Genomic DNA, 23,683 nt, shown 5'->3' on the forward strand with positions numbered 1-23,683 from the left:
TAAAGAATGAGGCTGAAGTCATATCTTTCTTCTTTTTCAGCTTTTGTACTTCTAGAATCTACTCTAAGACAGAATCTAAGAGTTAGAAAAGTTTTTATTCCCTTACCAAAAAGATTTGAGCAACACACAGATTTGCCTGCCCTTTTGAATATAGCATGAAGTGCAATCTGATTAGTTATATGAAACAAAACCCTGGCCCATGTTTTGATTCAAAAGTAATTTTTGTAGATAATTCTATTTGTCACATTTTTGGTTATTTCAGTTCTTCAAAGTATATTTTTAAAGGAATGATTGTAAGCTGATTTGATACTATCAGTAATTAATATATAAAATCTATAATATATCCAAGTGAAAAGAAAAGATGGTTGGTCAAGATAAAGTTATGGTTTGCCTTCATGAATATTTTAATTTCCAACCAGTTGTTGCAGAAGACCTGTAAATGGAATTTTAGTTACAATATCTTTCAATACTGTTTCTTGATCTATGATTCAGAGTGGTAGTTATTGAAAGAAAATTGTTCACATATTTAAAAAGTCAAAAGTAGATGAAAATTATCAAGCTTGTCAAAAGTTAATATTTGGATGCTTAGGTATTTGTTTTTCTCCTCCTCAACTGATAATGTGTGACAAATTTAAGTTCCAGCACAGACAAATACAAAAACTTTCTTTTAATTTTCTCCCTTTGAAATTTTACTCTTTTATCTGGAATATTACTCATAATATGTCTTCTTCTTTGATGAACATAAGATGGAAAAGGGTCTCTTTACTGCTCCTATTATTTTTACTTTGGCATAAGAGGAGTTTATTCCTTCTTGATGCTATAGAGATTATGATGTTACTTCAAAAAGTTCATGGAAAACTGGAATTAAAATGTAATGTGACTTCTTCTGTTAACTTTTTAAAGTACCCTAATATATATCTGACTATTGTGATATATTCAGGTATATCTATAATATTAGTGGCAAAAACATTTTACAGAAATATGCTCCTTCAGTAATTCTGTCACAAAAATAGGGACAGGCACTCTATGATATAATAATAACAATTGACAATTTATCCCTCAATATCCCTGAACATATCAAAAAGATGCGCATTTACCTTACTAAAGAATAAAAACATGAGAATTCATTCCATTTAATTCAAGAGGGATTTAATACTGCTGTGTCTTTTTCCTTCTAAATTCAGAAATTTCTTTACCATCTGTAGTTTTTACTCACAAACATGAAGGATTGGTAACATGGTAGAGAAATAACTGTAAGGAGAGAAAACCCAGCTAACAACAGATTCCCAGGATAATATAGCATTTTAATAGATTCAAAATGGCATCCTGTCAGTGAAACTCTGTTATCATTTTGGCCCAACAATAATTTAAGGGAAGTTTAAGTCATCATTAGTATGATGCAGTACTAAGTTACAAAATTTCAGCAGACTCTATTATGTCAACCAGAAAGACCGCCATGGTGATGAACCCAAAGGCTTGCTTGTGAAGCAGAATTCATGGTAGTCCTCATTCAAATCGCAATTTGTGCTAATGGGCATGCTTCCAGTATGGATCTTGGGCATGACTGGTGACAATCGGCTTTGTATACAAAACCAATACAAAAAATAACTCCCAAATTATCCTGTGAAAACAAACAAGTGCTTAAATTGATCTGTGCCTAAAACATGAACTTCCTTTACAGCACAACATCTGACAGTGTGGGTCTTGATCCTCAACTGGTTAGCAGTACTGCCTTGGCATCAAAACTTTCACAAAGCTGTTTAGCAATAGTCAAAAAATTAAAGTTATCTAGATCTATTGGATCCATGGTTATTTTCTGTTAATTTCCTAAGTCACAAATGGATATCTGTGTATGATCATAACCATGTAATCATCTTAATGGCAGAAAGCAATTTAAATTAAATCAACTCATACATATGAGGGGTACCCAAAAAGTTCATGGAAAGATTTGCATTATCCTTTAATTCCATTTCTCCATGAACTTTTTGAATCACCCTCATATTTATTGCAAGGAAATATGTGGGATAAGGCACAGTTACCAATCTCAGGAAACTTTCAATTGAAGGTGACAAGATTATAAAATGTATGCAGAAGAATGCTCAAAATAAAAATAAAGCATATGCTAGAAGAGGTTCTATATGAATGATCACATTTACATTTCACATTCAGACTACAGATTACACACCTATATGACTTTCCACAGATGATGAAATTCAGTTAGCTTAGAGATTAATTTGTGTGTGCAATGTCATACAGATTATTAATATTGAAACCAGAATTCAAAATAATACTGAGTTGATGTTCTCTCTTTTATTCCACATCGCTTCTGACATACTATCCACTGTAGGTTCCGTGGATAAATATCAGGTTGATAATTAACCTACCAACTTTCTGCTTCTAAAGCCCAGGGAGCTACCACGTGACATGGATATGGAGCCTGTTCTGCAGAACTCTACTGACTTCATCCTCTTGGGCCTCATCACCCATCTCAAATTCCCTGGGTTCATCTTTGCAGTGGTCTTTGCCATCTTTGTGGTGGCTGTAACAGCCAATGTGATCATGATTCTGCTAATCCATGTGGATTCCCACCTCCACACACCCATGTACTTCTTGCTCAGCCAGCTCTCCGTCATGGACACTGTTTACATCTGTATCACCGTCCCCAAGATGCTCCATGACCTCCTATCCAAGGAAAAGACCATTTCCTTCCTGGGCTGCTCACTTCAGATCTTCTTCTACCTGACCCTGATTGGAGGAGAGTTCTTCCTGCTGGGCCTCATGGCCTATGACCGGTATGTGGCTGTGTGCAAGCCCCTCCGGTATCCTCTCCTCATGAACCACAGGATTTGCTTGTTCATGGTGGCGGGCTCCTGGGTTGGTGGCTCCTTGGATGGATTCATGCTGACTCCCGTTACCATGAGTTTCCCCTACTGCGGGTCCCGAGAGATCAATCACTTTTTCTGTGAGATCCCAGCTGTGCTGAAACTGTCGTGCACCGACACATCACTCTATGAGACCCTGATGTACGCCTGCTGCGTGCTAATGCTGCTTATCCCTGTATCCATCATCTCTGTCTCCTACACGCTCATTCTCATCACTGTCCATCGAATGAACTGTCCCGAGGGCCGGCACAAAGCCTTTGCTACCTGTTCCTCCCATGTTATGGTGGTGAGCATTTTCTACGGGGCAGCCTTCTACACCAATGTGCTGCCTCATTCCTACCACACACCAGAGAAAGATAAGATTGTGTCTGCCTTTTACACCATCCTCACCCCCATGATCAACCCACTTCTATACAGCTTGAGGAATAAAGAAGTGGCCACAGCTCTAAGAAAAGCGCTGGGGAGGTGCGCTTCCTCCCAGAGAATCAGAGCATGGGAAGTGTCCGGGAAATAACAGGGGAGACCAATTGCAAACATCCCTGGTGCTGTGGCCAGTGACACACAGTCTTTCCAGAAAATATTTTTACGGTTCTGAAAAATGCTCGTTGTCATTTTAACAATCCCAAATTTTCAACAGGCAAGATCACCCTTTTCTAAGCATTAATTAAGAACGATAGCCAAAGGTAACAAGCATCTCAGCGTTAGCCAACCTGCTTGTCTGGAATCCAGATAACATTCTCAGTCAAGTAGCACTAGAAATCACCACGGGCAGGCCAGATATCCTTTGCAGAGCCCTGAGCAGATAATTTTATGTGACATGTGGTCATGTGTCCTTTGTGTCTGTATTGCCAACCACCCTTTGAATGGAAATTGCAAGGAGCGTTTTGCCATGTCCTTGATAATTTAATTTCAAACGTTCAATACAAGTAAAATATTTTCTAGTGCTAAGAGTATAGAAATTTTATTTAGAAAGCTTTTGAAAATGATATGATTGTATTCTGGATTCTGTGTTCTTAGTCACGTTTTTGGAATGTCTTATTTCTGAAATTACAATGAGGATACTTTCCATGTTATTATTCACATAGAGTCTAATACAGGCCTGGAAATTAATAAACATTTATTGGCTTATTGATTGATTGACTGAAAATTAACTGTGCCATTGAGATTGCAATGTTTCTACAAACCTACAAAAACTTCCATTTACGCTTTAATAAAATGGTAATAGATAAATGAAGAATTAACTCCCTTGGGTTAAGTTACTCAGCTTTCTTATTCTCAATTTCTCCATTGGTATGCTGGTGGATAAATGTTTCCTTTTTTAATTGGTTGAGATCAGGTGTGATATTTTGGTAGGTGTGCAACTTTGATAAACATTAACTAAACAAAATCACACTGAGGCTTCTGCCATCCATTTATTTAACATTAACTTCCTCCTTTCTGTAAGGTCCTGAAATAAAAGAAATGAAAAAGTATGGATTTCCCTGTTGCTTACTTTCTCTATCAGTAGAAGGCTTTGAGAGGTTACATAGTTGAAAAAGACTAAGCAAAGATTATTCAATCTTAGGTTATTCTGGTGTCAACATAGGGATAGAGTGAAAATGTTTTCTCCATTGATGCTAACGTAGGTGAAAAAAATATTCTCTTTAATATGCTAATCACAAGGTTGTTTTTGTCTCTGACATTTCCTAATGCGTTGATGTTTACCCTGACATCAGACATACAAACAAATAGAAATGAGATGGAAGAATGCCATGGAGGGATGAATTTTTTCAAGTAGAGAAACAGACCAGGATTCATTTATGAAATACCCTCAATGTTATTTCAATTTGGTTCCATTCCCTTTTAATTCCTTTGTGTCTCTGCAGTAATGCCTTCTCCCTTCTCCCTCCTCCTGCCTTAGCTAACACCTTCTTGATCTTTCTCTTCATAAAAGCACATAACTTCAAACTTCACATTTCTCCTTTGCCCAGGACATTTGTGCTTTATTTCTCATTTCCTCAGGGAGTGCCCTGGACCTGTGTTGCTATTTATTAAAGTCTAATAGAACTTTTGTTCTTACATTTCCAAGATTAATCCTCTTCACATTTAACAAGGGCATTCAACTCATACATTGATAGATATTTCAAAAGTACCTGAAAACCAAGTAAGAGAAATGCATTTAGGTGAGTTCCTAGAAATATCACCGGGGTTAGTGACTGGAGCATGGATAGTGGGGACTTCTGCAATGTTTTTTAGAGTCTATTCAACAAACTCAGTGACGGTTACATGGACGTGTTCACTTTGTGATGATTCACCAATCCTGCTACTTCTGATATGCGAGCTTTTCTGTTCTATGCTCTATTTTAATACTATTAAAAAATTTTTTTTGAATCTCATCATCCACATGGCAGGTGCCCACTCCCCTCACACATGAAACGAGTTCCACCCTAAAAGGGAGTGGCCAAGGTTTTTTCCCCAGTCATCTCATATGGTGATTGCAGTTACCTAATTTTCCTCTTTATTAAAAATAATATATTAATAGAAATAAAAAATATAAATTATACTAACTTAAAAATAACTTTAATATTATCAGCTGTATACCCACAACAGGACCATGCACTTTTCCAGATGATGGAGAAAAGATGAAGAGAAAACTGTCTCCATTTTTCAAAGCATTCAGTTGCATTATCTGATTTTGATTCTGATCCTAACAAGTCCTATGAAATATTTAGAGAAAGAATTAGTCCCATGGGAGATAAAGCTGATGTTAACAGCAAATTATTGCCTCTCTCAAGCAAGAGACAGGTGGGACCTCAGAATATGTCTTCTGACTTCTGGTCTGGTGTTTTGGTTCCAAACCTTGTTATTAATTGATAGACCATTTCCAAAGTACAGAAGCACATCATAATGTGCGGCTGCCAGCTTGTTAGCCCTAAGAATCACCTGGGGACAAAGGTCCCCCATGAGCAATATGTTGATAAAACCCTTGTTCATTTTCTGTTGGATGCTGGCTAGGCTGGTCTACCAAAGAACTGAAGACCTGTGCCGAGGGCTAGTAAGACCCCCGTGGGGTCTTTCTACAGGTGAGGGATATGGACATAAAATTAACTTAACCATTGTTCCTACAAATTTGCTTTATTTGTACAGTAAAAAAATATATTTATGCAGTATAAAATCATAATACTGGAAAGCATAAGATGAGATTTAAATACTTTAGCTGCCTTATTAAATACTCAGTAAGATTTTATACAAGAGGGAATGATTAGAAAAACTGAAAATATTTAGGCAATTATTTAGCATGGTGAAAAGGGTTCAGATTTCTGCTGTCTAGAAAACGACAGTACATCTCTGCCAGGTTAGAAAACTGCCTTTGAATAAAGTGAAATTCTGCTAAGAGAGCTGACGACATTGTGGAAACAAAATGCTTGCAACATTAGATCTTGACTCTACAAAGAAGTTGTGTATACGAGAAGGACAATTGTAGTAATAGATGATTTTATGGCATCGATAGGTTATTTAGCCAAAACAACAGACTGATTCGCACGTAAACAATAAGCTAAAACCAGATGAATTTTTATTTACTTTTTTTAGCTTTAATTGTGTTGAGGGTAGATCTTCTTAAACCTGAGTGACTACCATGGTCATGTCTCACATTTACCAAACATTCCTGAGTGTGCTTCCTTCAAAATCCCAGAGACTCAAAGGTCAGGAAAATATTTACTGTTTCTGTTTTGACTATATTCCTTTGGTTTGTACAACTAGCTAAAAATATAAAAGTGATAAATTAATACCTGTAGCATTAACTCCCATATTGCTTTATTTTTTTTCTTTGATCATCTTGTTAAGCCTATTTTACTTCTTTAAATTTTACTCATCACATAAGCAAACACAGGGATATTTATTTTGTTCACTGATGCATCCCAAGCACCTAGAAATTTTCCTGCTATACAATACGTTCTCAGTAAATATTATTGAATATTGTTGTATTAAGTGAATGAAAACCATTTAATTTTAGAAGGCTTAGCACTTTGAAACACAAATTTTATTTTATTTTTTCTCTTTTTTTTTTTTCTTGGGTATCTCAGGTTTGAAGAGTTGCAGTGAAAACTTCAGTTAAAAGTTAAAAGTTGGTGTTTACAAGCTCACATAAAATTGCTTGTTAGGGTAAAGCTGAACAGAAGAGAACTGGACAAAAATTCCTTCCAACTTCACTGATTATTAAGTGATTTCTCTTAAGTATTTTAAAATTGTGTCACATGTAAAGAAACAGCATTGGCTTTTGCTGGATTCTTCGTAGATATTCTTTCTCCACTGGAGCACACAGGAGGTAAGTCCCATCGAGACACATTTGCTTAGTGTGAAAACAGAAAGATATTTTCTTCAACACTGTCTGAAAATTTACATGTGAGAGCAAGTCTTAGGATGACATACGTAGTTGACATTATCAAAATCGTTCTTTTTCTTAATTTCCAAAGTATTTAACTGCCATGAGAAATGATGTTAATGAAGTGTCTTATAAACTTGGAAAAGTGAAATCAGATAATGTGTTTGAACATAGTTAAAACCATGTCTTTGGGTCTCAGCTTCAGAACAGCTGATGAAGGTTCAATAAAGAAAGCTGCTTTTCTTCCTCCCTGGATAAACTGTGGGAAACTCCTTTAAAGGGAGAAAGGGTAACAGGATTTTGACCCACGTGAGGGCTGCTTGCAAATAAGAGTCCTTTGTAACTTGAAAAATTGTAAAAATCTTTACCTTTTGAGTATTGTTAAGACCAAGATTACAATATATACTGTGTGTGTGTTAAGAGGTTCCCAGGATACTCAAAGGGTCTTCAAAAAGTTCATGAAAAGATTCTTATTATCCCTTTTATTCAATTTTTTCACCAAATTTTTGAAGAATGCTCATGTTCTTCAAAGAATTGAAAAGTGTATTAAAAGACAACAAGACTCTTTCCATAAACTTTTTAACATACCCTCATATATATATGTGCACCTTTTTCAATTAACAATGCAATGACACTATCATACCATGATAATGAATGTAGATCCATCTCATATCCCAATGATCTCTTAGATTTCTACCATGTACTAAATTATTTAGTGTGTGTCCGATTAGCAGATGCCTAGGTGTCTTCTGCTTTCTTATTGCAAATAACACGAATATGAATATGTTTTCATAGAGTAAGTTGCCCATTCATCTGATTATTTTCATACTAAAATTTCCTATGAGTTGAAGTTTACATACATTATTTTTCAGATTCTTGACAGACTCCTTGGTGCTCTCTCATAGAAAATAAAAATAGCCATTTCCATTTCCATCAGCAATTTTTGAGAATCTTTCCTTTTTCTTCAATGTTTATACACCCCAGATCTTAACTAGAGGTTCAAGTTGCATAAGACCGGGTGAAACCCATTTCTTCACTATGGACTTTCTGCCCTGTACATTGGCCTTTGTGGCAAAAGAAAAATTGGCCAGTGCTCTCCAGCACCTATCCTGTGGAGGAAGGTTCATGGTGCTTACTTTGCAGGGAAGAATCAACCTAAATTCTAACCCTGTGCCTTTGGTCCTCCAGTGTCCAGCTGAGTGGAGTCAGACCAAGGACTTCACATTTCATTTCATCGCCTCACCAAGCATACAATACGAGGAATGTGGCACCAAGTGTGTAGTTATAAATACATATTAAAGGGAGGAAGTGGTGGGAGTTTTTTATGACTTCACCCAGGAGAGGCCTGAGGAGTCCACCTGGTCGGCAGTAGAGGTCAAGAACACCTTTAATTTTCCAAAGATGTTTAGTTTAATAACTAACTCTAGAGAATCTGATCGAGCTCAAATTGTAAATGATCATTCTGAAAATGTCTGGTCCCACATAACCGCCTTCCTAAATCCATAGTAGAGAGACATGCCTGTAACTCACAGAGAATCCCCACCTTTATGGAAGCTTTCATTCAAAACAGAGGCACAGTGTGTCACAACAACATTGAACAGACCATAAGAATACTGAAGTCTGATTACAGAGCTAGCGTTTTACTTTAAGTCTTTTTGAAAATGCTATTTTAAAGAAAAATATCCCTCTCCTCCCCATTTGGGAGCACCTGTACCTGAAGAAATAGTAGAAAAGAGGAATGATGTTGAAAAAAATGTGATAATTTAACTCATGGTTTTTGTTTTGTCATTGACAGGATTGCTCCAGTAACGTTTCACTTTATTTTAATTATTTAAATTGGGTTCACATGTTTAATTTTTTGAAATGTCTTTGTTGTTTCTTCCTCACACAACTGTCAGTAATAGTGTTGTCCTCAAGAGTCATTTTTGAGTGAACTCTGCCACTTTCTCCTGACACACATTACAGAGGATCTCCTTTAAATCTCAGATCCTCCAAAAGGGTTAGGGGTCTCTACAGTGCTGCAGGTTGTCACTGTGGTGACACTGGTAGAGGACTGGGAGCATGCCTTGTGGATGGGGAATCACCATGTCTGCTCAATGGTGAATGTTCAACAATGAGATCTGTGAGCCTGGTGTTTGCAGAATCTTTCTCAGGTTATGTTTGCTGAGGATTTTTTTTTTTTTTTCCATGAACCCTCAATGTGAAATGAGGAACCTTTATGCAGGCATGTGATAACTGGATTTGGCCCAGAAGTTAGGAAGAATTTTGAGTTTCCGGAAAAAAAAATTAACTTCATTTTGTTACTATATTATTTTGTTGCCAATTTTTGATCAGAAATTAAAATCTTTGTTGAGTGTGATTATACCTTCATACCCTGTATTCATTTAACTTCTCTTAGCTAGTTGTAAACTGATGCTGAAAAAGGTATTGTGTCTTTCAGGAGCAGCTAAATGTAGTGGCACAGAACATGGAAAACAATAGCAGAGTCCTTGAGCCTGAGCCCAGCTCTCCCATTTGGCTTCTCTGAGCTTCAGTTTCTCCAGCTGTAAGATGGTGATAATTGCAGTAAAGGACTTCACAGAGGTTGCTGTGAAGAGTGACTAGGTCACATATACAACAGCGTTTGGCACACAGTCAGCACTACATGAGTGCTGGCCGATTTGTTACTAGCAACTTGTCTTCATTGTGTTTAAAACTAAGAAAATTATTAAAATTATTCATTGGCATATCAATTTCCTATGGCTGTTGTATCAAATTACTACAAAATCAGTTTATTATATTATAATCCTTTAGATCAGAAGTCCAAAATAGGTCTCACAGGACTAAAATCACAGTGTTGACACAGCTGCATTCCTTCCTGGAGGCTTGAGGAAAGAATCCATCTCTCAGTGTCTTCCACCTATGTTCCTTGGCTCGTGGTTTCCTTTATCTCCAAAGCCAAGGTTGAATCACACTGACCTGTTTCCAAAATCGCATCTTCTGTGAGTCTGCTCCATCCCTCTTCTCATAAGGCCTTTGTGATTACATTGAGACCGATAGGATAGTCAAGGATAATCTCCTTATTTCAGAATCCTTATATTAATCACGTCTGCAAAGTATTTTTTGCCATGTAAAGGAGCATATTCATAGGTTCCAGGAATTAGGATGTAGAGGTCTTTGAGGGAGGTGGGGGAATTATTTTGCCCACCAGTGATTTTATTTAATACTAAGCTAAGTTTATTACAGCTTTATTAAATTTAATAAGATAACAACTAACAATAAACCTCGTGGCATTTTTAAGACACAGTCTTTCTGATAATAGGAGGCAGATTGAAACTTGGTGCTAAGACAAATGATGCATAATTATTTCCTGTCTTCTCATCTGTTTAATATAGGGTGGAATCAAGCTATATCGTTAAAGCCTTCATTACAATCTCTGCATGTATAAAAACATTTGAAGCTACAGTTATCTTTTACATAATAATCATAGCAAGGACAGATTCAGAATACATGAAGAAGTGGTGAGTCTCTCCTTGGTTATAAATTATGCTGACATCTTAGTTACTCTATAACTAAGTATATTGAGTTTAAGCCATTGGGAGTAATTGTCTCAAATTTATATATATGAACCTGAATGATTTAGAAATAAAATTTGTATTGCTGTTTGAGCTTAGCAACTTGTAATTCACTTTTGTTTCTTAGAACTAAGTTTCTTTTTAGAAAATATGACTGGATACTATTTTATAGCAATTTTTTTAAAATTGAAGATAAACATAAAGACCTGGGATTTTAACAAATTTATTTCTCTTTAGTACATTTTATAAAACAAAACCAAAAATATTCTAGAGGAATTCTACTGGAAGTGTACCATTTCAATACTGACCACATGTGATTGAGAATTATTCATTTAACTATTCAAAAAATGTTTATAATATGCCAGGCATTCTTTTTGATGGTGGGAGCACACAGGTAGCAAAACAGGCAAAGCTCTTCACTCACATGGAGCTTACAACATATGTCAAAACTCATCAAATTACACAATTTAAACGTGTGCTGTTTATTGAATGCCAAATTATACCCTAACCCTAATAAAGCTGTTAAAATATAGCAAAAAAAAAAAGAAAAGAGATAAATGCAACAAAATGAATATATAATATGTCAGAAGGCATTAAAAAATAGGAAAAAGCATGAAATCATCTAGTTGAAACAGAAGAATAATCATTTCTGAGAAGGTGGCTTTAGAGCAAAGTCCTGAAAGAGATGAGGGGATGACTTTGTACAGATGTGGGAAGGAGCCCCAGGCAAGAGCATGTGGGAGACAAAGGCCTGGGGTTGGGGGCTCCCCCCAGAGTGGGGACAACAGATCAGCAGGGAGGTCAGCACAGAGCTGTAGCACAGGGGCAAACACATGGAGGAGGCAGGAGATAACCTCAGAGGGTAAAAGTTTCATAACATCATGGGCCTTAAGGTGGGATATGAAGCACCATTGCAGGGTTTTCAGCAGAGAGTGACATGGTGTGATGTAGGTTCCCAAGACCACTTTTACGCCTGAGAGCTGAAAAATTGTGGGAAAGCTCCTGGAACAACCTGGGTGAAATATGATGATGGATTAAGTTAGGCCACTAGCCGTGGACACGGTAAAAATATACAGATTTTGTTTTAACTATTTTTTACTTTTTGGGTGGAACACTTGAATTCCCGTAATATGACAAAGAGAAGACCCACTCTCTCCCCTTTAGTGTGGGTCAGCTTTTTAAAGAAGTTTTTGGAATCTAAAATAGAATGTCTCTTAATAAACTTTAACAAAAATATATTTTGAGAGAACATTTATTTTCAATTGTCCTTGGGAAATGGAATACAATTAAACGAATGAATCAGGAGATGAAGACCCACACTGACATAAACATCTAGAGTTTTAGCTACAGGGTATTTTTGGAAGGACTGATAAATGAGGCAATAGTCTTGGGCTCCTTTCAGAGTAATTTGAAATTATAAATCAGGGGAAATTTAGAGTGAGCCAATTTAATTTTGATCTTATCATCAAAATAAGTATTTTTTTTTCAGTATTCTGTTGGTTAGGTTTTACTGATTCCATTGGTCACTTTTCACTGTCATAATTTTCGCCCCTTTGTGAAACCAGATATGACTCCAGCATGGTAAGGAACGATCAGCTAAATTTAAATTTCAAGTAAACATCAAAATTCTTTTAGTGTAAGTAGATCACAAACTTGTACTACAACATTTTTTTTTTTTTTTTTTTTTTGCTGTTTATCTGAAAGTAAAATATAGTTGAACATCCTGTATTTTAATTTGCTAAATCTGGGAAGCCTAGATAGTGAGCCCAAGATTATCTGGCCGTCATCCTATGAATGGAATAAAACGATTAAATTGTAATGTGCATCTGGGCTTCCCTCTTCATTGGACTCTCACTTTCACATACAAAAATGATTGATTCTCAAGCCACAGGCTTACTATTAATGATGGGGGTTGGGGATCAATTTACTGCATGTGTGGTTTCTCTCTCCTTCTCTCTCTTTTTTTAAACATTTAAATCTTTAATTCCATTCTCATATATCTGCCCCATAGCTTTTCAGTTCTGGGTTTAGCTCTGGCCTCAATGTAGGTAAATATTGGCAGACATCTACCTTGGTTAACTCCTTGTTCCTGCATGTCTGTTGGTGACATAGCTTCAAGCTGCCAACGTTTTATTTTTAACCTCCCTCAGCCATTTTCCAAACCCACAGTAGCACTGGGAAGAAATTCAGGGAAATAGCTTAGTGGCACAAACTACTTTTTAAAAAAAAAATTCTGGAATCTGTTTGGAGATAAATTATAGAGCAAAGAAAATATTTGAAGAAACATCTGCGAGGAGGATAACAAAGCAGTGCCAGCAACAGTGACAAGGTCCAATTTTAGGAACCAGCAGCAAAAAAGAAGAACAAAAAAATAAGGAACACTTTATTCATGAAACCCCTATAATTGTCCTAACCATTTATTTACTGAGTTATTCACTTCATTCTCGTTTAGCCATTCAGTCAATAAATGAATCAATCATCCTTTTCTCCAACCAGTATATATTCAGCCCTTCTATGAATTGGACAACTTTCTGGATGCTAGAAATACAGAATGAACACAGCAGATATGGTCAAAACTCTACTCCGGTATAGCATACACCGATTTTATTATGCAAGTACCATAACCTATAGCAGAATGACCTAGACACAATATAAAAAACAGAAATAGAGCCAAGTTACTGCTTTATGATGCATTTTTGGGTTTGTCTTTCTCTAGCATTCTATTCTAGAAAGTTTCACCCTGACTAGTACGTTCTGAGATGTCTTCTCCACTGCAGTTTTCTCCCATAGTGAAGGTGCTGTCTTGCTTGTCTTCCTGGTCTTTGTGTCTTCCTGCTCCTCTGGAGCTGTCGTAGGCAATACTAATGAAGAACAGAACATCATCCTCTGACTTTATCCTTGTGGGGCTTCTGGTGAACAGTGAGGCTACAGGGATTGTGTTTACAGTTATCTTCGCTATTTTTGTGGTAGCCGTAACTGCAAACTTGGTCATGATATTCTTGATCCAGGTGGACTTCCGCCTCCATACCCCCATGTACTTTCTGCTCAGCCAACTATCCATCATGGACACCCTTTTCATTTGCACCACGGTCCCAAAGCTCCTGGTGGACATGGTTTCCAAAGAAAAGACTATTTCCTTTGTGGCCTGTGGCATCCAGATATTTCTCTACTTGACCATGATTGGCTCAGAGTTCTTCCTGCTGGGCCTCATGGCCTACGACCGCTACGTGGCTGTCTGTAACCCTCTGCGGTATCCAGTCCTGATGAACCGCAAGGTGTGTCTTTTGCTGGCTGCTGGTGCCTGGTTTGGTGGCTCCCTTGATGGCTTTCTGCTCACCCCCATCACCATGAATGTCTCCTACTGTGGCTCCCGCAGAATCAACCATTTTTTCTGTGAGATCCCTGCGGTTCTCAAACTGGCTTGTGCTGACACGTCCTTGTATGAAACCCTGATGTACATCTGCTGTGTGCTCATGCTGCTCATCCCCATCTCCATCATCTCCACCTCCTACTCTCTCATCTTGCTAACCGTGCACCGCATGCGCTCTGCTGAAGGCCGCAAAAAGGCCTTTACCACATGTTCATCCCACTTGACTGTAGTCAGCATTTTCTATGGTGCTGCCTTCTATACGTATGTGCTGCCCCAGTCACTCCACACCCCTGAGCAGGACAAGGTGGTGTCAGCCTTCTATACCATTGTCACACCCATGCTCAATCCTCTGATCTACAGCCTCAGAAACAAGGATGTCATGGGGGCATTTAAAAAGATATTTGCACATTGTTCATCTGCTCAGAAAGTTGCAACAAGTGATGCTTAGAGATTAATTAACATGAGGATAGATCCTTCTAAGAACTTCCTTCATGTACTCTGTTTTCACTAAAGATTATTTGGTCAACTATCAAAGTATACTTTTGACAATTAAGAAGATTCACCCTGTCTGGATTCTTGCCCCCAAGGGAGGGAAGGGAAGATGTTTCACTGTTATGTACAGACCTTTTGGTGAAGTATCAAAAGCAATTTATTACTAAGTAAGTTAAAGAATCTGCCTGGTCTTGATTCATGTCTGTAGAGAAAAAAAAGCAAATGTTGGAGTTCATAGCAACCCTTTCACTCTGAACTAGGTCTTCTTTGCAATTTATTCACTGTTAAACCAAACAAAAAAACCAAAAAACCAAAACCAAAACAAAACAAACCTACTTATAAAGTTACAAAATTTGTGTTGTTGGTGTCAAAAATTCTGTGATTTTTTTTCTAACACTAGAGTAAAAGAATACCAAACCACAAGTGACAAAGAAGAGCGATCACACAATTTAATCATGTTTTCCAGTATGGAATAAACACTAATGGACTATAAACACTGTTCTCGTATGCTATAAGCATTATGCTCAGTGTCTTTGCTGAGTATAGCAACTGTCAAATGCTAGGTCACAATGAATGGTGAATGAATTAAACAAAACTGACAACGAATACATGAATGTGTAAGCATTACACACCTATCCAAATGGAATAGACTCTAATATTTAACATCGTAGAACACTGCCATGCCACCTTCCATGAGAGTATAATAGCTCAGTAATGTCCATGGCCAGAAATTTCAAATTTCTCAGCTTTGTGTGATTCAACAACAGCACTTGGAGGCACCTTACATTTAGGTCTGAGTAATAAGAGAAGCCTTTGAAGAACTGTCCATAGACATGTGACATGATATGTTATACATTTTTTAAAGGATCATTATCTCTATAGTGGAGAGGATTCAGGGTAAAATAAAGGGAGATGAAGTGGACAAGATGAGGGGACTATGAAGTTTTAGAGGTTTTATTTTTTTTGGAAAGAAGTGTGAGGAAATTCAGCACAGCTAGAAGGGCACGTAAGGCCAGTCAATGTGTTTGTTGTTGTTGTGTGAACGAATTAGTACAAAGAGAAAATCGATGCTGGATGAGAAATGGAAGACGCTTTGAGGGGCGGCCTTTGAGAGTGGCAGAGAGCGTAGAAACCAGTGTTGACCTTTCATGTGAGCATGACTGCATGCTCATGTGAGTTCATAGACTGCAGCAGGAGGAAAGGCAGAGCACATATGAGGCAAGCATGCTCTCTTTGATGGCTTCTATCTTCTCAGTGCCATTAGAATCAAGAAGAGCTTCTGTGAGTGAAGAACAGAGAGGTCCTGTTAAAAGTTTGAGAGAAGAGAATCATTTTGGAGATCAGACAAGTTAGTGAACTAGGCAGATTACAAGGCTTCCTTAAAACCCCCCTTGGGATTGAATTTATTAATTCAACAAAGCATGTTTGTCAGATAATCCATGATGTGTACTCAGCGTGGTGCCCGGCAGATGGTAAGCACTCAGTGTGTTAACTATGATTACGTAAGGTAACAACAATGACAAGATAACGGCAACAGCCATTACTGTCATTAGTACTACAGACTTATCATTCCTTACGTAAAAATAAAAGTCGTTTCCATTCATGCTTTTCCAATGCCTATAATTTCCATCATGTAATATATGTTTCATAGCTGTTTGGTTCAATAAATTGGTCTTTTTGGCTAAGTAAAAGCAGTGCAACCAGCATTCCTGCCAATGTGGAGCTTCTTGTATAATGCACCATAATTTGGTATCATAAGGCGACATTGTCACTTCAAAATACCAATTATTTATGCTTGTGGAAGACAGTTAAATATAGCTCTACCCCCAAAATATTATCTGTGTATTCTGAGCTTTGCCGGTGATGGTTGGGTTCCCATTTAGTGTGGAAAAAGGTCCCTGCCCTGAGCGTTCCTAGTTGTACTCCGTGAATTTCCTCTATGTCTAAGAGAATCCAATAAAATGCTCTGTCCCCTACCTTTGTGTATGCCCAATAACTGACTATTCAGCTCTTGAATGAATTGCTTTGTACAAGGTATTTTTCCTAGTAATAGTAGGTTTTCAATTATTTCCACCTCATTCCCCAATTTCAGAGGCAATTTAGTAGTGTTAAGGCCATATGCTTCAAGTTAAACTCACTAGAGCATGAATGTTGGTCTTTTTATTTCCAGGCATGTTACCTAACCTCTCTGCACCAGGTACCTGTCTTGCTAAGAGTTAATCTAATGTCAAGAATGTGGAGGGGATTCTTGGAACTGATGTTAAGCCTGTATCTGTTGCTTCTTTAGGCACTGGGGTCTCTGCCCTTGTCATCTAGCCATGTAACACTCTTCAGTGGGTTCTCTCTGGGCACAGCTCTCACCAAGAGTCTTCCTTAATGCACTGAATAGTTTATAGCTCAGGCACTGAACTCATAGACATTTGCAATTGTATCTGAAACATTTATATTTCTCCCCCTTTGTTTCTTGGCTTGCTGATCTGTCACCACCAGGAGGAGAGATCGATAAATGAATAAAAATCCCCAAGTAATTATTTTCAGATTTCATGTAGACATCCAGTGGGTGTTACTATGGAGCTATGTCGGTTTCACGCTTCTACTTCCTTGTGGCTAATTAGCAACATAATATTATCCTAAACAAACACTGTATACTCTTGTTGTATCCTCTAAAAGAGCAGGTATCATTAGAAGCATGAAAAAAGAAAAAAAACCATGAATGACAATGGAATAGTAATACGTGTACCTTTAAAGGACTTGACGGTGACTTCGCTTTTCTTTTTGTTTAAGAAATTAAGTGTTTTCTGTACTCAGCAGGCATTTAGTCGTCTTTGCCATCACTACCAGAAGCACAATCGTTCTGTGTTGAAGAGCACAGCCCAACAGGATCTCACACCAGCACCACTGCTTCTGGCCTTGGGCAAGTCACTTCACCTCTTGGCACTCAGTTTCTTCCTTTGAGTGAGCATTAAATATGTGAACATAAGCAGGGCCAGCCCCGGGCTCACATGGGAGAGTGTGGTGCTGACAACACCAAGTCAAGGATTAAGATCCCCTTACCAGTCATCTTGTTAAAAAAAAAAAAGAAAGAAAGAAAGAAATATGTACCATAAGGAGAGCTCTATCCTGGATCACTATTCTTGGTAATTGTTAGTTATCATCATTATGACCATCATCAGTACTATTTTCCCCCGTACCCTGTATATTCTGGATTAAGGGCTCTGGCTTGAGAGACACAACACCTGAGTGTTAGTCCTATGGGGCATGGGCAGTTACCATCGTCAGGTGCCTGGTTCCTCATATGTACAATTGACTGGTCATGATATCCACCTCATTGCGTGGGAGGTGGATTAGTGGGACATTGACATCTTACTTGGCCGTGCTAAGATTCCTTACATGTGAACTGTCATTAGCTCACCATAGTTACATGTGCAGCTGGTCCCCCATCAGACATGGTGCTTTACATGCTGTGCCTCGTTTTTACTCTGCAATTGCTTCAGAAACAATTGGAAAAAATACAGTAAATCATATGAAAACCCAAATAATAATTTGCCTAAAAGTGTTTTCTGTCTTTTCTCCAGACATATTTCTCTAATTACCAGAAGTTTATATCTTTACCTATCTTTCTTAACAGTTTCCTTCATTTTATTCTGTAAAACTTAAAAGAAAATAAGTTACTCCAAGTGCCACAGTACAGGGGAAGGAATTTTTTGCTTGGGGACATTTATTTGCAGCTATTTTCTGTTTTTTAGGGAGCTAATTGACTTATCACCTAATGACAGAGGCAAGAGCAGAGCTACTGAGAAAGACAATCACGTGATAATTGGTTGCTAATCTCTATTCATATTAGAAAGTATAACATAACACATAGAAGTACCAAAACAGTACTTACTGATTAATGATCGCAGCAAAGAAAACATTTATGAAACCATTTATGAAGTGACCCCTACTCCCTGCATCAAGAAATGCAACATGACCAGTACTCCAGAGCCCACAAACACCAGGGCAAGACAAACATTATTTTACATATTTTTAACTCCTATTTTGAGCTACTTCTCAACATGACACACTGAAAAGTTGCAAAAATAGTACAGTGAGTTTCCAGGTAGCCCTCCTTTCACCCAGCTTCTGCTAATTTTGACATTTTATATAGTCATAAAATAATGAGCATAACAAGGCAATTCACATGTCACTGGTTTTTTCTACTCATGACGATTCTTTTTTCCCGGATCTCATTCAGAATCCCCACCGTAATTAATTGCTATTTTTACTTAGCCCCCTGCAGTCTCTAGATTTCCTAAGTCAAACCTTGAAACAATTGAAGAACTTTTTTGAATTTATTTTTTATTTTTAATTGACATATAGTAGTTACACATATATATGAGGTACAATGTGATATTTGGATATATGTATAAAATGTGCAGTGAACAAGGTAAATAACATAGCATATCCATGGTCTAAATATTTGTCGTTTCTTTGTGATTTGTTATTTTGCCAAACTAATTTCATAGTAATCATTCCTGGATTTTTTATTTACATTACCAGATAAATATGTATTCCTAAGTGCAACAGTTTTGTTTTGACTGTTTATTAAAATTATATAAATAAAACTGCAACCTTAACTCTTTAGTGTTTAGCTGGAATTTTAGGAGGAGGACTCTGATTTTTGCAGTGAGAAGAACCTATATTAGTACATACACACACCCACACACACACACACAAACACCTACACAAGCAATTCAACAACAGATGAAAAGAAAATTAATAAGGTAGAAAGACACTTCTGAACCGTAAAGATGAGGCCAGTGAACAATCTAAGTAAAACCAGTTTGTTACCTGGTTGAAAATATGTGTGTTCCAAATATGTCAGATTTCTCAAGACAAAATCTGTAAAGTGGAAGTATTTTAAAAATTTAAATAAAAGAAAACATTTTGTTATCTGCCTCTCCATTGAAACTAGCTGATCTCCAAAGTTTCTGCCATTAATGGAGTGGGCCATGAACAAAGCTTGACTTGACCTATCTGAGAACCAGACTTGGCAAACAAGGTCCAAAAAGCTGGTCTGCCCCTCACAAGAGCAGCGGCAGAGGGCAATGAAGGGTACAAGAAGACTTTGAGGTACATGCAGGCTGTGGGGCTCAGACCCTATGAGCAGATACTCAGACGGGCAGATAGGTATCAAAAACGTATACTGAAGAATGCCATGGATAGAATGCTGTGTTGGAATTGAGGGTTATGGTTACTTTTTGTGACAGAATGAGGACATGGCAGGAATTTCTGAGTGTTGGTAACATTCTCTTTGTTGACCCATGTGGTGAATAAATGTGTGTCTACTATGTGTTAATTGATGTGTGACAAACATTTGTGGAAATTCCAGTATGTATTTTATATTTCAGTTAAAATTTTGTATGAAAGGAATGAATATTTATTGCAATGTATTTTTGATAGCTTACTAATACTCTTGCATAATTGAAGTGTGCACGTGTGTGAGTGTGTGCATGAGTGTGTGCATCAATAAAAGGTAGTTTTGCCTGGCTCTATTGGGTGAAAACAAGTTCAATGCATGCGAGGGAGGTGTAAGACAAGCAGTAGCAGAATGGAGAAATAATACTACCTATTCCCTATTAGTTACCCTCTCCCTCTTCCTCAAAAATTGCCTAGTATTTACAGATAGCATTTATGCATACATACACATACACAAGGAAACTTCAAGAAGTTCATGAAAAGATTTGTATTATCTTTCAATTCTACATTTCCATGAACTTTTTGAAGTACCCTTTATATATATATATATGTTTATATATTTATATATATATATATATTTGAGTACACTGAAAAATGGCTTTCTGACATTTATGTTTACCATTTTATAATTCCAGCTGGCTGGAATATAGACATGAAGGCAAGAGTTCAAGCAAATGTCTATGATTAAAAAGAGGAACGATTGTTTTACAAATGGTGAAGGAAGAAGATAGAAGGATATTGAATTAATATCCAGAATATAGAGGGAGTTTCAAGATGGCGGCGGCTGCGGAGGCTGGCGCGGAGTAGCTGAGGTGGAAAAGGTGGCCACTGGGCCTCAGGCAGCCGGGAAACTTGTGGACCTTCCTCTGGCCATCTCTTAAGGGAGGACTGCGGCTGCTGGCCGGTCGTGGGGGCTCAACGCCACATTGCCCCCGGCAGGAGAGGCTGCCTCATTTACAGGCAACAGCTTTGAAGTGTGGAGCAGGAAAAGAACTGATTCTTAGCTGCAAAAGCGAGTCTTGAAACAGGGAACACGGCGCCAGGGCTGCTGTGGATGCAGCCAGGATCCCGGAGGCTGGGGCCGCACTGAAGGCGGCCAGCTGCCCTATTCAGGATTCGAGGTTTCAGGCCGGCATTAAAGAAGATTCCTGGGAGCGCCCGAGCGGCGCCGCGACTGAACAGCCCGAGGCGGCAGCGCCGAGAACACGGAAGGCAACAAACCAGAGACAGAGCGAGCGCCCGACCTGGCACAGCACTGTGAGTGATCCCTGGCACAGCTCTGTTCGGGGGGTGGATGCCCACGCGGCTCCCGCCTGCACCACCAGGCCACTCACTGCCCCGGTGCTGCCTCCATTTTCCCAGGTGCGGGCAGCTCCGCCCTGCTCGGCCATCACTGAGCCCATTTGCTTGGCCTGGCGCGGGGCTTTCCGGACCCTGCGGGCCGGCCTCCTCTCCCACTCCCTCCGCGGTTCTCTGGCGGGGCTGGGGGTGTGGGGCGTCCCGACCAGTGTTGGGAGGGCTAGGAAGTATGGGCGGGCCGACTGTCACTCCACCACACCCTGGACTCCGGCCCCGGTAAACTTCTGTTACTGGGAGGCAGATACCATCTCTGTGGCCACCAGTTTGGAAAAAAGCCTAACGAATTTCTGGTTGGGAATAGTGTGGTAGGAGAGTTCCCAGGTCCGCTTGAACCTGCCGGAGAGCAGGCTGCAGGCGGGCACTAGACTCGGTTTATACCGGGGGGATACAAAGGTGAACAAGACCCGAGAAAGATCTACACAGTGCTACAAAGGCACCCAGAGAGACCGGTCGTCTGTGCCTAGCAGAAACCTGGTAGACTTCCTGGGCGAGGCGGTGCCGAGCAGGGTCTTGAAGGCCCAGCTGATAGACGAGGGGTGCAGAAGACACACCCCAGCCCAGCACAGTGTGCACAGAGGGGGGAGACGTGCGGCCAGGGAGGCGGAGACTCGACAGAAACCACACACCCGGTGGGGTCGCCACTGCACGATCTAACAGCCTGGGCCAGAGCACACGGAACAGGGAGAAGTCCTGCACAGGAAGTGAAAGCTCAACAGAGATCACACACCCTGTGGTACGTGATCCACCAGCCCAGCAGAGTCCAAGCTGACCAGAAAGGTGGATCCCCGGAGAAGCCCAAGACCCGAGGCAACCACACACACAAGACACTAGAGGCCAACTGAGCAGTCACGGCAGGAGCCATACCAAATTGGCAACCACAGCAACATCCTAGTTAGTCATTAGTCTCAAACCGGTGGACTGTGAAACCCCCTGCCACAATGAATAAACACCAAAAAAAAGACACCAGAAATACAAAAAATCAAGAAAGTACACCACCAAAAGTTAATAAATCTCAAACTCTAGATCCTATAGAACAAGAAGCCCTTGAAATAACTGACAAGGAATTTCGAGTGATAATTCTAAGGAAACTGAATGAGATACAAGAAAACTCAGCTAGACATCATGATGAAATGAGGAAAAGTATACAGGATCTGAAAGAGGAAATGTACAAGGAAATCAATGTCCTGAAAAAAAATGTAGCAGAATTTGCTGAGCTGAAGAAGTTATTCAGCGAAATAAAAAACACAACGGAGAGTTTAACCAGCAGGCTTGTCGAAGTTGAAGAGAGAACCTCTGAACTTGAAGATGGGCTGTTTGAAATAACACAAGCAGACAAAAAGAAAGAAAAAAGAATCAAGGACATTGAAGAAAATCTGAGAGAGATATCAGACAACCTCAAGCGCTCAAATATCCGAGTCATGGGTATTCCAGAAGGGGAGGAAAATGGAGATTCCATTGAAAACATATTCAACAAAATAGTGGCAGAAAACTTCCCAGGTATAGGAAAAATCACAGATCTTCAGATCCAGGAAGCTCAACGATCTCCAAATGTATTCAACCCAAAAAGACCTTCTCCAAGACATGTCATAGTCAAATTGGCAAAACTCAGAGACAAAGAGAGAATCTTAAAAGCTGCAAGAGAGAAGCGTCAAATCACCTATAAGGGAGCCCCAATCAGGTTAACATCAGACTTTTCATCACAAACCCTAAAAGCTAGAAAGGAATGGGATGATATTTTCAAAATACTAAAAGACAAAGATTGCCAGCCAAGAATACTCTACCCTGCAAGGCTATCCTTCCGAAATGAGGGGCAAATAGTATATTTCTCAGACAAACAAAAACTGCGGGAGTTCACTACCACACGACCACCCTTACAAGAAATCCTCAAGGGAGTACTGGGTTTGGTTCCTGAAAAATAACTACCACTGCCATAAAAACCTAAGAAAAATCTAAACCCGCTAGTACAATAAAAATGGCATTCATGAAGAGAAAACAAGCTAACAAAAACACTATCTACAACCTAAGGAACCAACAAACAAAGAAACCAAACAGTAAATCAGAAAGCAAGGAACAAAAGACACCTAAGACAACCAAACAACCAATAAAATGCTAGGAATAAATCAACACCTTTCAATAACAACTCTTAATGTTAAAGGCTTAAATTCCCCAATTAAAAGACACAGACTGGCTGACTGGATCAAAAAGCAGGACCCAACTATATGCTGCCTACAAGAGACCCACCTCACCCATAAAGATTCACACAGACTAAGAGTGAAAGGATGGAAAAAGATTTACCATGCAAACAGAAAAGAAAAACAAGCTGGAGTGGCTATTCTTATATCTGACAAAATAGACTTTAAACTAAAAACCATAAAAAGAGACAATGAGGGACACTACTTAATGATAAAAGGACTGATCCATCAAG

At 38.8% G+C, this 23,683-nt stretch overlaps 2 protein-coding genes across 2 annotated transcripts; both read left to right on the top strand.

Moving 5' to 3' along the window:
• The first annotated feature begins 2,424 nt into the window (after positions 1–2,424).
• Positions 2,425–3,396, top strand: LOC134376022 (olfactory receptor 2T2). Its single transcript, XM_063094720.1, has one exon. The coding sequence runs from the start codon at positions 2,425–2,427 to the stop codon at positions 3,394–3,396; it is 972 nt and encodes a 323-aa protein (XP_062950790.1).
• An 8,284-nt stretch (positions 3,397–11,680) lies between these two features.
• On the top strand, positions 11,681–14,617 carry LOC134376023 (olfactory receptor 2T11). Its single transcript, XM_063094721.1, has 2 exons — positions 11,681–11,746; positions 13,655–14,617. The coding sequence occupies exons 1-2, from the start codon at positions 11,681–11,683 to the stop codon at positions 14,615–14,617; spliced, it is 1,029 nt and encodes a 342-aa protein (XP_062950791.1).
• Positions 14,618–23,683: the final 9,066 nt, after the last annotated feature.

Source organism: Cynocephalus volans, chromosome 4 (genome assembly GCF_027409185.1).
Source record: "Cynocephalus volans isolate mCynVol1 chromosome 4, mCynVol1.pri, whole genome shotgun sequence".
NCBI classification, from domain to species: domain Eukaryota; kingdom Metazoa; phylum Chordata; class Mammalia; order Dermoptera; family Cynocephalidae; genus Cynocephalus; species Cynocephalus volans.